This window comes from Garra rufa, chromosome 11, assembly GCF_049309525.1.
Source record: "Garra rufa chromosome 11, GarRuf1.0, whole genome shotgun sequence".
In the NCBI taxonomy this organism is placed as follows: domain Eukaryota; kingdom Metazoa; phylum Chordata; class Actinopteri; order Cypriniformes; family Cyprinidae; genus Garra; species Garra rufa.
The window spans coordinates 27,650,755-27,666,589 of record NC_133371.1 but is presented as its reverse complement, the minus strand read 5'-3'; the positions used below and the strand labels follow the sequence as shown (position 1 = coordinate 27,666,589).

Genomic DNA, 15,835 nt, shown 5'->3' with positions numbered 1-15,835 from the left:
ATCTTTGTTTCAGTTGTTTCTGTGATGTACTGAAATATAATTACAAGCACTTCATACGTTTCAAAGCCTTTTATCAACAATTACATGACATTTATGCAAAAAGTCAGTATTTGCAGTGTTGGCCCTTCTTTTTCAGGACCTCTACAATTCGACTGGGCATGCTCTCAATCAACTTCTGGGCCAAATCCTGACTGATAGCCATTCTTTCATAATGACTTCTTGGAGTTTGTCAGAATTAGTGGGTTTTTGAGGATTGACCACAAGTTTTAAGATCTGGGGAGTTTCCAGGCCATGGACCCAAAATGTCAACGTTTTGGTCCCCGAGCCACTTAGTTGTCTTAGGACATCAATGTATCATCACAAGTTGCAGGGTGTAATTTGGATTTGTCTGTGCATGTTTTTGTTTACTTTTAAAGGTCTGGTCCCCATCCACTTCCATTATTTGGCTGACAGACTGCATCGGTTTTCGTTAAAAATCTTCGTTTGTGTTCTGCTGAGGAAACAAAGTCACCTACATCTTGGATGCCCTGGGGGTAAACAAACAAACATCAAATTTTCATTTTTGGGTGAACTATCCCTTTAACTCACAATTTCGAGAAAAAAAAAACGAGTTTGACTTTGTTGTGAGATGCTTTTCTCGCAATTATGGGTTTATATCTCACAATTCAGAGAAAAAACCTTAACAATTGCTTGTTTGTATCACGCAATTCTGAGAAAAAAAGTCAGAATTGTAAAATAAAAACTTGCAATAAATTTTTTTTATTTATTTATTTTTTTGTGGCAGAAACTGGCTTCCATACCTTTTTTTATTCTGTCAATAACCAAATGTTTTTAGTAAGGTAGAGTATCTTCAATCCACACATTTCATTAATTGACTCCAAGTTGACTCCACTTGAAGAAAACATTAGCCTGTAAGTTCACAATCCAAACCAGACTATGATTGTGTTTGTCTGCATTTTTAATGTATAGATAATGCAAATAATTCCAGTGATAATTCCAAGTTCTCTTAGCAACTGCATTATCATATAAAAGTTACCCAAATACTTAAAATGAACAGTATTGTTAAAGTTTGGGGGTGGTAAGTTTTTTTCTTTTTTTTTTCCCCTAAATGAAAATATGCTTACTAATGCTGCGTGTATTTGGTCAAAAATACAGTAAACTAATTTTCTGAAATATGACCATTTAAAATAACAGCAACACTAAGGAACAATTGTTAAAATTAATGCATTAACTAACAAGAACAAACAATAAACAATACATTTATTACACTATTTATTACTCTTTGTTAATGTTAGTTAATAAAAATGCAGACATTCATTCTTTGTTCATGTTAGCTCAGTGCATTAACTAATGTTAACAAACACAACTTGTGATTTTTAATGTGTTAGTAAACACAGAAATTAACATTTAACAAAATTAATAAATGTTGTTCATTCTTAGTTCATGTTAACTAATGTAGTTAACCCAAAAATAACTTCTATTTTAATACATTTCAAAATGTAATTTAGTCTTGTGATGGCAAAGCTGTACTCAATGTTACATGATTGTTCAAAAATCATTCTAATATGCCGATTTAGTGTTAATGAAACGTTTCTTATCACTGTTGAAAACATTTTTGCGACTTAATATTTGAAATTTTCTTTTATGACCAGAAAGCTTTGTCTTTACTGCCCCTTTTGATCAATTTAATGCATCCTTGCTCAATAAAATCATTCATTTCTTTAAAAAAAAAAAAAAACTTTTGAACAGCAATGCGAGTTCTGCAGAATTAAAGCACTTCACACCTCAAAGAGCGTTTTAAGCTTGACAACAAACACCAGCACAGCAACACCAACAGAAATTCCATTACCTGCCTCTTTCTATTCTAATCCACCTAATCTGACTTCAAAACAAAGCCTTCAGTAAAACGTAATAAAAAAATAAAAAATCAACCTGTGCACAAACAAACACATATTAGACTTCACCTATTGCTGAGGCAGGCATTGCATAGGATGGTGAACTCATAGGCAAAGGTGATGCCCGCAGCTGGTCCTGTTGACCCGTGAGCGCTGGATAAAGTGGCAGCACGCCCAGGGCCTTTCCCAGCATACGAGGCCCCAAACTCAGCACCCGGACCTTTACATCCCGATAGCAGTGGTTGATCATGCGCAAGTGGACGTTCACCCGAGTGGTGATGCGGATTAGGCACTTCACCATGTTTATCTCCGAAAAGCGAACGCCTGTAGCTGCCGGACTTCTTCAGAGAGTGTGCGAACAAGTACAAACCCTGTAACCGGTGCCCTATTTCCACTGTGGGCTGCTGGGTAAAGGCTAAACGGCAGAGTAGGCACCCAAGACAGCGGCGGCAAATCCTACCCCACCCAGACCTCGCACCTCCTCCTCCCTTCTCCCACAGCCAGTGACTTAAATGGTGAGAAAGGTCCTGTCTATTTTCAGAGGAGGGTATTAATACTTCTTGAAGACTCACAGTCAGCACATGTAGGATAGTTGACTTTATCCTCCCCAGCTCTCTGAGTTGATCGCACTACAGACAAGAGCTCTTCACAACATCTTAAAAGGGTCTTTTCTGTTAAATCACTGACCAGAGACTTAACTATGCTGTCTATGTAGAGTCAGTGTGCTCATGTTAAGAGTGGGCAGTGCTTTGTTGTGATGGTGGTCTGACAGTTGGGGCTCAATAGATGAGACCCAACATAAAGGGCTGGGCAGAGGACACCGGTAAGCCTTGGATGGGTGGAACAACATGGCACAGCTGATGGAGAGGGAAGTGTTAGTACTGACTGTGAACAGCTGGCACAGAAATAGAGAGGTGTGACTGACAGGAGCACCTGCATCTCCACTTCTCTAAGTGAAGGCCTCATATTACTGTATGCGGTCACGTGTGAGTGTGCGTAAAAAATAAATTACTCCCTGCAATAACTTTCAATGTTATTCTAAACTTTTCATGACTTCATGAGTGCCTTTATATTGTCTTCATGGCATAAATTGCCTTCTTTTTATAAATTATATGTTGCTGTATTATAAGTTGGCTGTTTTCTATAGAATTTTGATCATGTTACAAACTATGTATTGCTTTGACATTTAATGGTTTCAGGGTTTCAGTGTAAAGTAGAGCCCTGCACGGGCCTTAAATCTAAGCCCTAGCCCGGCCCTGGCCCGAAACGCACAGGCTGTAGCCCGGCCCGTGTCCGACAGCTTATCAAAAATTTTGGCCCGAGTCCGACCCGAAGCCCGTCTTTTTTTCCGCCAAACAGCTTATACTGTTACAGCCATTAAAATAGACCAGATTCGTATTTAATAGAAAGTTTATGTTTTTTCGTTTTGTTTTTTTTATCAGAACAATTTAGAGAAATGTTTGGAGTTTTGTTTGTTTGTTTGTTTGTTTGTTTTTTAAATGTAAGTTTTAGTTTTTTAAGTGACATCGATATCCAAGCGGTATGTGGTCCACAGTGAGTTTACTCAATTTAACCTATATATCAAATCAACACTTGACTAGTCTACAATGCAATCCACAGATATAAAACAAACATCAATATATCGCAATGTTAGATTTAAAGTTTATTATCACCATCTCAGAACAAAGGCATTTCAAACTGGGCAGGCAGCTCTGCTGCGCAAAACCTGAACATACAAAGTCGCAGTGGTAAAGTAAACGAATAATGAACAAATATATAAAGAATAAATAATAATATAGAAAACTTCAAAAACACAACTTTACCACGTGGCTGAAAATCTCTGTGCTGCGCAGAGTATGTAAGCGGAGTGGAGCGGCAACAATTTCCCCCCGCGCTCCTTGCATTTAATAATCGCTCTGCTCCAGCTCCACTCCTCGCTCACTGATATCAGAAACACCGCTCCGCGTCAAAAAATAAATAAATAAATAAGTATGTGTGAAATGTAACAGTCCTGTTCATAAAATATAATAAAATAAAATAACAGGAGATTTTCAAACATAGTGTGCAATATTTGTTCCGACCAGCGACCACAGCTGATAATTGTCAGCATTAAAAGAGTATGCTGCTTTATCCAGTGCAAAGTTTGTAATGAAAATAATACGTTTTCGTCAGTTATTTTACCTACAGATCACACTATTTCTGATTTGAGTGATCCATCTCTATCAAGCTGAACATGTTTAACATATGATTTCCTGCTTAATGTGCAGTTATATTATGGACCATTGGCATGAATTGTACTCATGATGGAGCGGTGGTGGGGCGCTCTTGAAGAGAGTGAAAACCATGACGCTCCGACTTTTAAAAAAATCCGCTCTTTCCTCCATTCAAAATCACACCGCTCCACTCCGCGCTCCGCTCATACTCTGCTATGCGCGAGTTAGGCATCACTGGCGCTTCCGGGGACGCACACATTAAATCTCATTAAACTTTTTTTTTTTTTGTAATTTTTTTTTTCTAAAGCAGGCCCGAAGCCCGATATGCGTGCAAGTTATGACGTGAAAATTGGCCCGAAGCCCGGCCCTAGGGGCAAAAAAAAGTCGGGCCCCGACGGGCTCGGGCTCAAATGCAGGGCTCTAGTGTAAAGCTGAACTCGGGTTAATGGGTTGAACTGGACTCTCACCTTCCATGATGGATATGTGTACGGCTCTCCGGCGGGTGCGAGGGACACTGCTCAGCCTCGGCCCGTGCGTGATGGATGGACAGCTTCTGCTGGGCACCAAGCCAGCCCTGTGACCACATACACATGCAGTACTGTATCAACACACCCATTTATCACATTACAGTACGTCCTATAACTACAGACAGCAGTCTGTCTTACTGGACATGCATGCATGCATACAAAACAATCACCACCAAAAGAATGTGACCCAGTGTGAGCAATTACAGTGAGGAAAAAAAATATTTGATCCCCTGCTGATTTTGTAAGTTTGCCCACTGACAAAGAAATAATCAATAAATAATTTTAATGGCTTATTTGAACAGTGAGAGACAGAATGACAAAAAAAAAAAACATTTAAAAAAAAGTTTGATTTGCATTTTAATGAGTGAAAAGTATTTGATCCCCTATCAATCAGCAAGATTTCTGGTTCCCAGGTGTATTTTATACAGGTAACAAACTGAGATTAGGAGTATTCTCTTAAAAGGATTGCTCCTAATCTCAGTTTGTTACCTGTATAAAAGACACCTGTCCACAGAAGCAATCAATCAATCAAATTCCAAACTCTCCACCATGGCCAAGACCAAAGAGCTGTCCAAGGATGTCAGGGACAAGATTGTAGACCTACACAAGGCTGGAATGGGCTACAAGACCATCGTCAAGCAGCTTGGTGAGAAGGTGACAACAGTTGGTGCGATTATTCGCAAATGGAAGAAACACAAAATAACTGTCAATCTCCCGCACTCTGGAGCTCCATGCAAGATCTCACCTCGTGCAGTTTCAATGATCATGAGAACGGTGAGGAATCAGCCCAGAACTACATGGGAGGATCTTGTCAATGATCTCAAGGCAGCTGGGACCATAGTCACCAAGAAAACAATTGGTAACACACTACGCCGTGAAGGACTGAAATCCTGCAGAGCCTGCAAGGTCCCCCTGCTCAAAAAAGCACATGTACAGGCCCGTCTGAAGTTTGCCAGTGAACATCTGAATGATTCAGAGGCGAACTGGGTGAAAGTGTTGTGGTCAGATGAGACCAAAAATCGAACTCTTTGGCATCAACTCAACTCGCCGTGTTTGGAGGAGGAGGAATGCTGCCTGTGACCCCAAGAACACCATCCCCACTGCAAACATCGAGGTGGAAACATTATGTTTTGGGATTGTTTTTCTGCTAAGAGGACAGGACAACTGCACCGCCTCAAAGGGACGTTGGCTGGGGCCATGTGCCGTCAGTGCCAGGGCATTGAAAATGGGTTGAGGATGGGTATTCCAGCATGACAAAGACCTAAAACACACGGCCAAGGCAACAAAGGAGTGGCTCAAGAAGAAGCACATTATGGTCCTGGAGTGGCCTAGCCAGTCTCCAGACTTTAATCCACACTAAAATCTGTGGAGGGAGCTGAAGGTTTGAGTTGCCAAACACCTTGAAACCTTAATGACTTGGAGAGGATCTGCAAAGAGGAGTGGGACAAAATCCCTCCTGAGATGTGTGCAAACCTGGTGACCAACTACAAGAAACGTCTGACCTCTGTGATTGCCAACAAGGGTTTTGCCACCAAGTACTAATATTTATTTCACTCATTAAATGCAAATCAATTTATATATTTTTTTAAATACGTTTGTCAGATTTTTATCTTTGTAGTTATTCTGTCTCTCACTGTTCATATAAACCTACCATTAAAATTCTAGTTTAATTTCTTCGTCAGTGGGCAAACGTACTAAATCAGCAGGGGATCAAATAATATTTTTCCTCACTGTATAAAGTTAACAGATGGGCACTCATGCATACCTGTGTATTTCTGGAGGTTCCCGTTTAATTTTTGCACTCTGCTCCATTACCTCTTTGGCTACTCTTCCACTGAAATTAAACAAAAACAACTGACGTGTCCAGTTGCCCCTGCTTGAGTAAAATATTTTGGCATAATTTCCCTTATCAAATTAAATACCCATAAATATGTAACTGAACAGATACATTAAGACCTCTTTAAGTCAGTGTTGCCAAGTATGCGGAAGTCCAATTATGTGATATTTAACTCCTGGAATGCAAATTTTACCAGTGCAACCCGCCAAAAAACATGTATTATACCCCACAGAACGAAAAGCAATTGGGCAATTTTGAGTAGCAATTTGGTGGGTTTTGTTGTGAAAACTTGGCAACCCTGCTTTAAGTGGACCAAAACAAACTGTGTTCTCATTGCATTTATAGTAAAAACAAAAACTAAACTTTAGATATATATTATATATCAAAAATATATCTAAAACTCTCCTTGCATTTATACTGTAACCAAAAAACTAAATTATTATATTATAATAGTAAACCCTAAATATCTATATCTAAAACAGTTTTCTTAGCCTTCTCACTCACTGTAACCAAAAATTACCATAAATTATAAATTATATTGTAATATAATATAATATCCTAAATATCTATATCTAAAACAAACATGTTTTCTTTGCATTCTCACTGTAACCAACAAAAACTAAAATATATTATATTATATTGTAATACAGATATTTGGGGTATTTTATTAAATTATATTATATCTAAAACATTCTCACTGTAACCACAAATGTAATGTATATGATATTATATGACCAGAAATATCTAAAATATATCAAAACAAATACCAGAAATTCTCCTTGCATTTATACCGTAACCAAAAACTAGAATATATTATATTAGATTGTAATATAACACAATATAATTTAATAAAATACCCCAAATATCTATATCTAAAACACTCACTGTAACCAAAAATGTAATGTATATGATATTATATGACCAGAAATATCTAAAAATATATTAAAACAAATATCAGAAAATCTCCTTGCATGTATACTGTAACCAAAAACTAGAATACATTATATTATATTATATAAAAAATACCCCAAATATCTATATCTAAAAAAATTTCAGTGTAAACAAAATTTAGATGTATATATTATATGACATTATTGGAATATAATATAATATAATACAATAAAATATGACCCAAATATATATATAAATATATATAAAACATTCTCACTGTAACTAAAATGAAATGTATATGATATTATATGATTATATGAAATATCTAATATACATCTGAAACAAATATCAGAAATTCTCCTTGCATTTATACTGTAACCAAAAACTAAAATATATTATATTATATTATTTGTATATATTATATTATATTATGTATAAGTTGCACAACCATGCTAAAACAGAAGAGAAAAAATTCCTGCAACTGTGAAAAAAGTACCTACATACTGTTTATACTGATATACTGCTGGTGGTGGGTGTTAATTTCACACCCTGGTTGAGGCTGTTTTGACCAGCTTCATCTATCAAAACCAACCAAATAAAACAGCTCAGCTCAACCACTGAAGATAAAATAGTTATAGTTTCCAGTCGCGTTCAAACCACTGGCATTTTAGTGGGAATTGTGATCCCTGTGACTGTGAGAGATGGTGACCGCTGCTACTAGAGTCCATGAAGCTCAGGAATTAGATTAACCTTATTGAGTCCCCTCTCTTAACTCAATCTCTGCCTCTCAGCCTGTGACTGAACTACTTCGTCTTAAACACCAACTCTCAACGGAGTCCTTTAATGCCTTAAAATCCTGCCCGTCTCCTTACATAGGAGTGAGAAAATAACTGTTATCAATTTCCTAATTAGGTGTTTGAGCCTGAGAGCCCACTATAATAATTGATCGTGCTGTTTGTTTAATTGCCCCGATGGCTCCACTCATCTGTTACAATTGCCGTTATTAAGTAAATGTCTGTGTCTAAAAGGTGGCCTGTGTGAAGAGCTCCATCCGCAGCAGGTTGTGGTGCATTGGCTCCAAAACAGCCACCTCTATGTGACCGTGATGAGGACAGCAGGCTTGTTTTTGGAGCAGGGACCCCTGAGGCTGTGGCGCTCCATCGCCAGTGACCCGTTCTGTGGCTGTCTGTCTGTCTTTCTGTCCACACTTACCTGTAGCGGAAACGACTCCCCTTGAAGAACAGGTTACTGCTGGACACCGTACGAACCTGGCTCGACTTCTCCAGCCTGATGAGGGACAGGGAAGAATGATTAAGCTCTAAACACGCACAAAAAACACATTTATGAAACAAGAAGGCTAGCACAACTGACTATTTCTAAGATATATAGTCTGAATTAAGAATAATTTCATACTTCTAGTATACATGCTCCTTTTCAAAAATCCACATTCAAATAAAAATAGCCAACTTCCTGTTGGTCGTAGCTAACGGGAGTAAATTAGAAAGTTGTCCAGCTTGATGAGAACAATATACAGTCAAGCCTGAAATTATGTATACCCCTGACAAATTCTGATTTGAAGTTACTTTTATTCAACCAGCAATTTTTTTGACCGCAAATGACACAGGCTTCTCCCAAAAGATAATAAGATGTACAAGAGGCATCATTGTAGAAAAAAATACTTCTCAGCTTTTATTTACATTTGGAAAAAAAAAGTGGCATGTCCAAAATTATTCATACCCCCTGCAAATTGTCACAGTCTATGGGAAAATCCAAAGTTCTATACCATTCCAAATAGTCCAAGCTGTTCTAAAGCGTCCTAATTACCCTGATTTATTGGGAACAGCTGTTTTAATCAACTCAACAGGTGAAAAACAGAGGCTCTCTGCTGTTGGTTTGTGGACAGTCATGGCTAAGACATGGACAAGTCAGGAAAGGGTTATAAGACCATATCTAAATGTTTTGAAGTTCTAGTGGCTACAGTGCAAAGTATTATTAAAAAATACAAGACGTTCTGCACTGTGAAAAATCTCAGAGGACGTGGTCGGAAGCCAAAAGTGAAACGTGCTAGCCAGGAGGATAGTGAGAGATGTAAAAAAGAATTCAAGGACCACCACCAAGGCCATCCTGATGAATCTGGGCTCTGCTGGTGGCAACATCTCAAGGCAGACGGTCCAACAGACACTGCACACCACTGACGCAGACCAAGAAAGACACCACTTCTCCAGATAAGGCACACAAAAGCCTGCTTGGCCTTTGCAAATGCTCATCTGGACAAAGAAGAAGACTTCTGGTCTTCTGTTTTATGGTCAGATGAAGCAAAAATTTAATTGTTTGACCACAATGATGCAGCCTGTCAAACATAGTGATGGGAACTTAATGTTTTGGGGGTGTTTTTCAGCCGGTGGACCAGGGAACCTAATCACAGTAAACAGCACCATGAAAAAGGAGCAATACATCAAAATTCTCAACAACAACATCAGGCAGTCTGCAGAGAAACTCAGCCTTGGGCACCAGTGGACAATTTCAGCACCACAACGACCGAAAGCACACAGCAAAAGTGGTGAAGAAATGGTTAGCAGACAAAAACATTAACGTTTTGCAGTGGCCCAGCCAGAGTCCTGACTTAAATCCAATTGAGAATCTGTGGAGGGAGCTAAAGATCAGGGTGATGGCAAAGAGACCCTCCAACCTGAAAGTGTTGGAGCTCATCTCTAAAGATGAATGGGCAAAAATACCAGTGGAGACATGCAAAAATCTGGTCAACAATTAAAGGAAGCGTTTGATTGCTGTAATAGCCCATAAAGGTTTTTCTATTGATTACTGAGAAGGGTATGAATAATTTTGGACATGGCACTTTTTGTTCAAATGTAGCATATTAAGTGCCCCAAAAACACAGGAAACAATTGTTAAAGTTTGAGACGTTTTCATGGCAACAGCATTTGATGTATCAAGGACCCTCATCGGCCGCGTTTTGACATTATTCTAATGAAATTTAAAGCAAACCGGTGTGCGCTTCAAACTCTGTCCGGCTGAGTTTGTGTGTATATTAATGCCCCCAAAACATTGGAAAAAAAAAAAAAAAAAAAAATAATAATAATAATATATATATATAAATAAATAAAATAATAATAATAATAATCCTTAGAAGAACAATAGGCCTTCGCCCCTTTGGGCTCGGGTCCTCATTTATCACATTACAGTTAAATAACATTACTCTAACCATTTTTATAAGTTATATAAAAGAAGTTTAGTTTTTAAATCTAGCACATATTTTCTATCTAACCCTCCTAGTGACTGAAACCTCAGACAGAGCTTGAGTATTCTGACTCAGTCCGTCTCTGGTGAACATTTGATTCAGGCTATTCATCACCAGGTGTGGAATCTCCTTCCCCAAAGAGGGCCTTTATGTGAATCATAAAACCCACTTTTCAATTATCATCTGCCTTCACCTGCCACAAATTCCCCTTCTCTAGGGAACTTTTAACTACCGCTACAAATTTCTCTTTGCCCCAGTGGAATGAATTCAGTCAGACTTGGATTACGATGTAGATTCAGTTTTGATAGAGCACCTTGCCAAATCAGCGATTACACCATTCCCTTCACCTAAATTGAGATTTCCCACACTTCATGATGAGTGCTGAAACAGACTATCGTTCCAAAGATGTCACCTCAGTCAGCCAAAATCGTTCATCATAAAACAGGGAGACAAAAACCAGCGGTGGCTTGCGGTGTTGTGAAACTGGGCTCTGCTTTTAGAATCTGTACGTAACACTGCAGTCTCCCTGACGCTTTAAACACTTCCCATGGCGTGGCCAAGGACACGTACAGTCAACCGTGACTGAAATGGGCACGGACATCCCTCCGGAGGAGCTAGCAGAACGCATCTCTCATTGCTCGCCCAGTAAAGGTCATTCTCAACACGTGGCTGTTCCATTAGATGACCCCCGTGAGGTAAAAACAGTGACGGCATCTAGACGTAGGTGTCCAGACGGCACTTGCAGAAGTGTCTCGCATTATTAGTTATTAGTCACCAGTCTTAAATATCATGCTCTGGGGAGATGAAATGACAGTATTCGCAATTAGGAAGAGCCAAAAAGGGACAAATTATTTCTGGAACTTGTTTATCGTGCACTTGCCCTTTCAGAATCATCTTACCTGTCTAACCAAACAAATAAATGTGTCTCGAAGGAAGCAGGAGAGCAAAAACTCACTTGTAGAAGGCTTGGTTTTCAACACCGCATTTCCAAAGGTGCTTGCAGGCCTCTGGAGTCGGGGCAAAGTATGTCAAGATGATCTTTTTGTCCTGTGCATAACAGGACAAGTCATTAAAGGTGCACTGATGCAGCACTGTAGTTGAAAGGAATTATTAAAGTTTCACAGATTGTGTCATTATCATGAGGCAATTTGGTATATTGTAATTGTCTTCCACTTCATCAATGTTGGAGTAATTAATGATCTCACCTCCTTCTGATTTGCATATATATGGAATGTCTTTGCCTCAAACTTCAGTTTGGTCACCTCATTCCTGTTTAAGCAGAAGAATAATACATACATTAGGGTATTATAATGTTTATAATTATATATCAGGGCATTTTCTCCGAGGTGGTTTTAAGATCAGGGTAAATTTAACTTATTTTGTCTTTTAGGAAACATGTATGCATCTTCTGTAGCTTCTAAAGGGCAGTAATAAATTGAAAAAATATGATATTTAGGCAAAATAAAAAAAAGGAACGCATCTACATTCTGTTCAAAAGTTTTTACCCCTCGGCACTTAATGCATCATTTTTCCACTTTTTTTTTCCTTTTGATTGTAATTGTTACTTCTTTTCTCGCAATTTTTACTTTTTTTCTCAGAACTGTGAGATATAAACTCGCAGTTGCAAGTAATGAAGTCCAATTCTGAGGGAAAAAAGACTGATATGTTCTCAAAATTGCGATGTCTTACATATCCTGAATATACAATCCTGACTTTTTTTCTGTAGCATCAGTTTGCCTTTTAACCTTCTGTAATAGTTTCATATGAGTCCCTCAGCTGTCCTAAGTGTGAAAAGACGGATCTCAATATCATATAGTCATTGTTGGAAAGGGTTACGCAAAAATGCTGAAAAAACCCCAAAAAATTGTGGGATCTGAAGGATTTTCTAAAGAATAGCAGGCAGTTTAGGAAAAACAAGGGACTCATGAACAACTATCACTAAACAAAAAAATAACATCTGTGGATCATTCAGGTAACAACACAGTATTAAGAATCAAGCATATGTAAACTTTTTATAAATTCAACTATATGTACTGAAATATCCTATTCAGTTTAGTGCTAAATAAAAAAATAACCCGCATTTTGTAAAATCCCTTGTATTTTGCTAAAATGAACATTTTGCAGATTCTGCAAGGTGTATGAAAACTTTTGACCTCAACTGTATGTATATAGAGAAACTACACAAATAACGCATGAAAATTATGATTTTTAATGTAACATCTTTGTTATTCATTAATTAAAGTGAACAAGCCTTTTTTATAAATTGCCGTTTTTGTAGTTGTTCTCACAAATGAACATTTGCAGTCTTTCTTTACTCTTACTTTAACTGTGAAGCCAAACATCCACTACAGATTGAACCATCTATAACAAAACCCTAAGACACTGAGACAAAGGACAGGCAGCACAATGGTTCGGCATTATATGCATTTCTTTTCTCTTTGTATGGCCAGACCTCACAGACTTCTTGTGTCCAGATGACTTTAAACATGTCCTCTGGACGGAGAGCTGGTGAAGGATAATTGGACACCTGTCTGCTCTAACGGTTTAGAAAGAGGCAGATGGCCAGGCCCTTTTGGCTTGGACCGTATAATACAATATAATAAAACCAGCTGTGACTTGTATACCCAGAGCCCGTCACTAGGCGAGAATGACTCATTGTTTTCATCTTCACGATGAATGCGTGTATGCATGTCTGTGTTTACTCAGCCCCGAAGACGTCAACAGAAGTTCGGTAGGGAAAAGAGGCAAGTATTAGTCACTCACCACTTGAGGAAATGGACTCTCTTGTTCCCCTGAAGCACGACAAAGCCGAACGGAGTGAAGGCGAGGAAAGCCGGGTTACCAGATACATCCTGTGATGAACAGCGACAGAGGAGGACCACGTCACCTTCGTTTCTCAACAAGCAGACATTGAGTAGGAAGATGCAATACAGAACAGGATAGCAAATGATCATGACAACAGAACCTTCATACTTTTGTTTTTTAGGGTTACTTTATATAACGTTCAGCAGCAAAATGGGTAGTTCTGGGCTTTTACTGTTGAGTCAAAAAAACTAAGCCATATAGAGGATACTTTTTATTAGACTATTTTAGTGGCCTTGATTCAAACCGCATTATCCCACTTATTCTCTATATACCTTCATAATATGGAAGCCTATTTGCAGCATAGAATAAACAAAAAGGTAATTGCAAGTTTTTATCTCACAATTCTGACATTTTTTCACACAATTGCAAGTTTACATCACAATTGTAAGATAAAAGTCAGTACTGCAAGTTTATATCTTTGCAATTGTGAGCTATAAAGTCAGTATTGTGAACTCACAATTCTGACTTTTTTCATGCAATTGTAAGTTTATCTCTCTCAATTCTTAGAAAAGGTCAGAACTGCGAGTTTATATCTTGCAATATATCTAGACTTTATTTCACAGAATTACAAATGAATTCTTCAGAATTATGAGTTTATATCTCACAATTCTGACTTAATAGCTTGCAATTGCGATTTTGAGAAAAAAAAATCTGTACTGAGTTGATCTCACAATTCTGACTTTATTTCTCAGAATTACAACTTAATATCTCACAATTGCGATGTTTATATCACATAATTCTAAGAAAAAAAGGTCAGAACTGCAAATTTATATAAATTCAGATTAACTCGCAATTCTGAGTTTATATCTTGACTTTATTTCTCAGAATTACTACTTCATTTCTCAGAAGTGCGAGTTTATATCTCGAAATTCTGACTTAATACCTCACAATTGCAATTCTGAGAAAAAAAGTCTGAACCAAGTTTACATCTTACAATTCTGACTTTATTTTTTCAGAATAAATTTTTTTCCTTCCGAATTGAGTTTAAATCTTACAATTCTAAGCTCTCTCACAATTGCGAGCTTATATCACACAATTCTACGAAAAAGTCAGAACTGTGAGTTTATATCTCAATTCTGATCTAATAACTCGCAATTCTGAGGAAAAAAGTTAGAACTGAGTTTATATCTTGCAATATATCTTGACTTTATTTTCGCAGAATTATGTCAGAACGACAAGTTTATATCTCACGATTCTGACTCGCAATTGCAAGTTTTAAAGTCCAGTTCTAAGAGAAAAAAAAGGCTGATATGACTTTTTGAAAAAAAGTCACAATTGCAAGATAAAAACTAGCAATTCTAAGAAAAAAAGTCTCACAATTTCTTGCAATTCTCTTTATTTCTTAGAATTATTATATATTTCTCTGAATTTCTTGTTTAAATCTTGCAAGTCTAATTTTTTTCTCACAATTGTGAGTTTATATCATGCAATTCTGAGAAAAAAATCAGAACTGAGTGTATATATCGCAATTCTGACTTTATTTCTCAGAACATGACTTAATTTCTCAGAATTGCATGTTTATCTCGCAATTCTGACCTTATGACTCGCAACTGCGAGTTCATATCTTGCAGTTCAGAACTGCAATTACCTTGATTTTATATTTTATAAATCAGAATTCCATATCAGAATATATACATACAAAGATGTAATGAAATCAACAGCGAATCATATCAGTTGTTTTATACATGACATAATTTATAAAACTACTGACAATAAATTCAAGAACTAAATTAAGTCTGTGCACATAAGCATTCATGTGTATGTTTGATGCTAAAAATGATTAATATACACTGATGGTCAAAAGTTGTAAGTGGTAAGATTTTATTAATTTTCTAAAAAGAAGTCCCTTATGTTAAAAAAGGCTCCATTTATTTGACCAAGGATATGCAAAGACTGCAATATTGCACAATATAAATACATTTTGAAAAAAAAAAAAAAAAAGACGTTTTTGTTTTAATACTTTTGAAAATGTAATTTATTCATGTAAGGGCAAAGCTAATTTTTCAGCATCCATTACTTCAGTCTTCAAGATCATATCATCTTTCAGAAATCATTCCTGGACCTTGAACATGGTAATTGCGTTGCTGTCTATGCAGGGTCAAAATGCTCTCGGATTTCATCAAAAATATTTTAATTTCTGTTCCGAAGATGAACGAAGGTCTTACAGGTTTGGAATGACATAAGGGTGAATAATTAACAACAGAATTTTCATTGTAGTTTGAACTAACCCTTTAAGTAATTATGGCTTCTAAAAACTTGCAGCATCTGAATGGGAATCTTTTCTGTGTTTCCTGACATTCTGACGTTCTTGGTTAATAAACATTTGAGAAACCTTTACACAATAGCTTTTG

At 37.2% G+C, this 15,835-nt stretch overlaps 1 protein-coding gene across 1 annotated transcript in view; it reads right to left on the bottom strand.

Moving 5' to 3' along the window:
• The window catches only part of frmd5a (FERM domain containing 5a), a 161,882-nt gene that overhangs the window by 9,694 nt on the left and 136,353 nt on the right, over positions 1–15,835 (bottom strand). Inside the window, exons 8-13 of the mRNA XM_073850104.1 lie at positions 13,383–13,471; positions 11,825–11,888; positions 11,575–11,666; positions 8,576–8,650; positions 6,401–6,469; positions 4,576–4,682 (exon numbers count right to left, since the gene is read on the bottom strand). Of these exons, the coding sequence (XP_073706205.1) occupies positions 4,576–4,682; positions 6,401–6,469; positions 8,576–8,650; positions 11,575–11,666; positions 11,825–11,888; positions 13,383–13,471 (496 nt within the window). The remainder of the gene's footprint in view (positions 1–4,575; positions 4,683–6,400; positions 6,470–8,575; positions 8,651–11,574; positions 11,667–11,824; positions 11,889–13,382; positions 13,472–15,835) is intronic.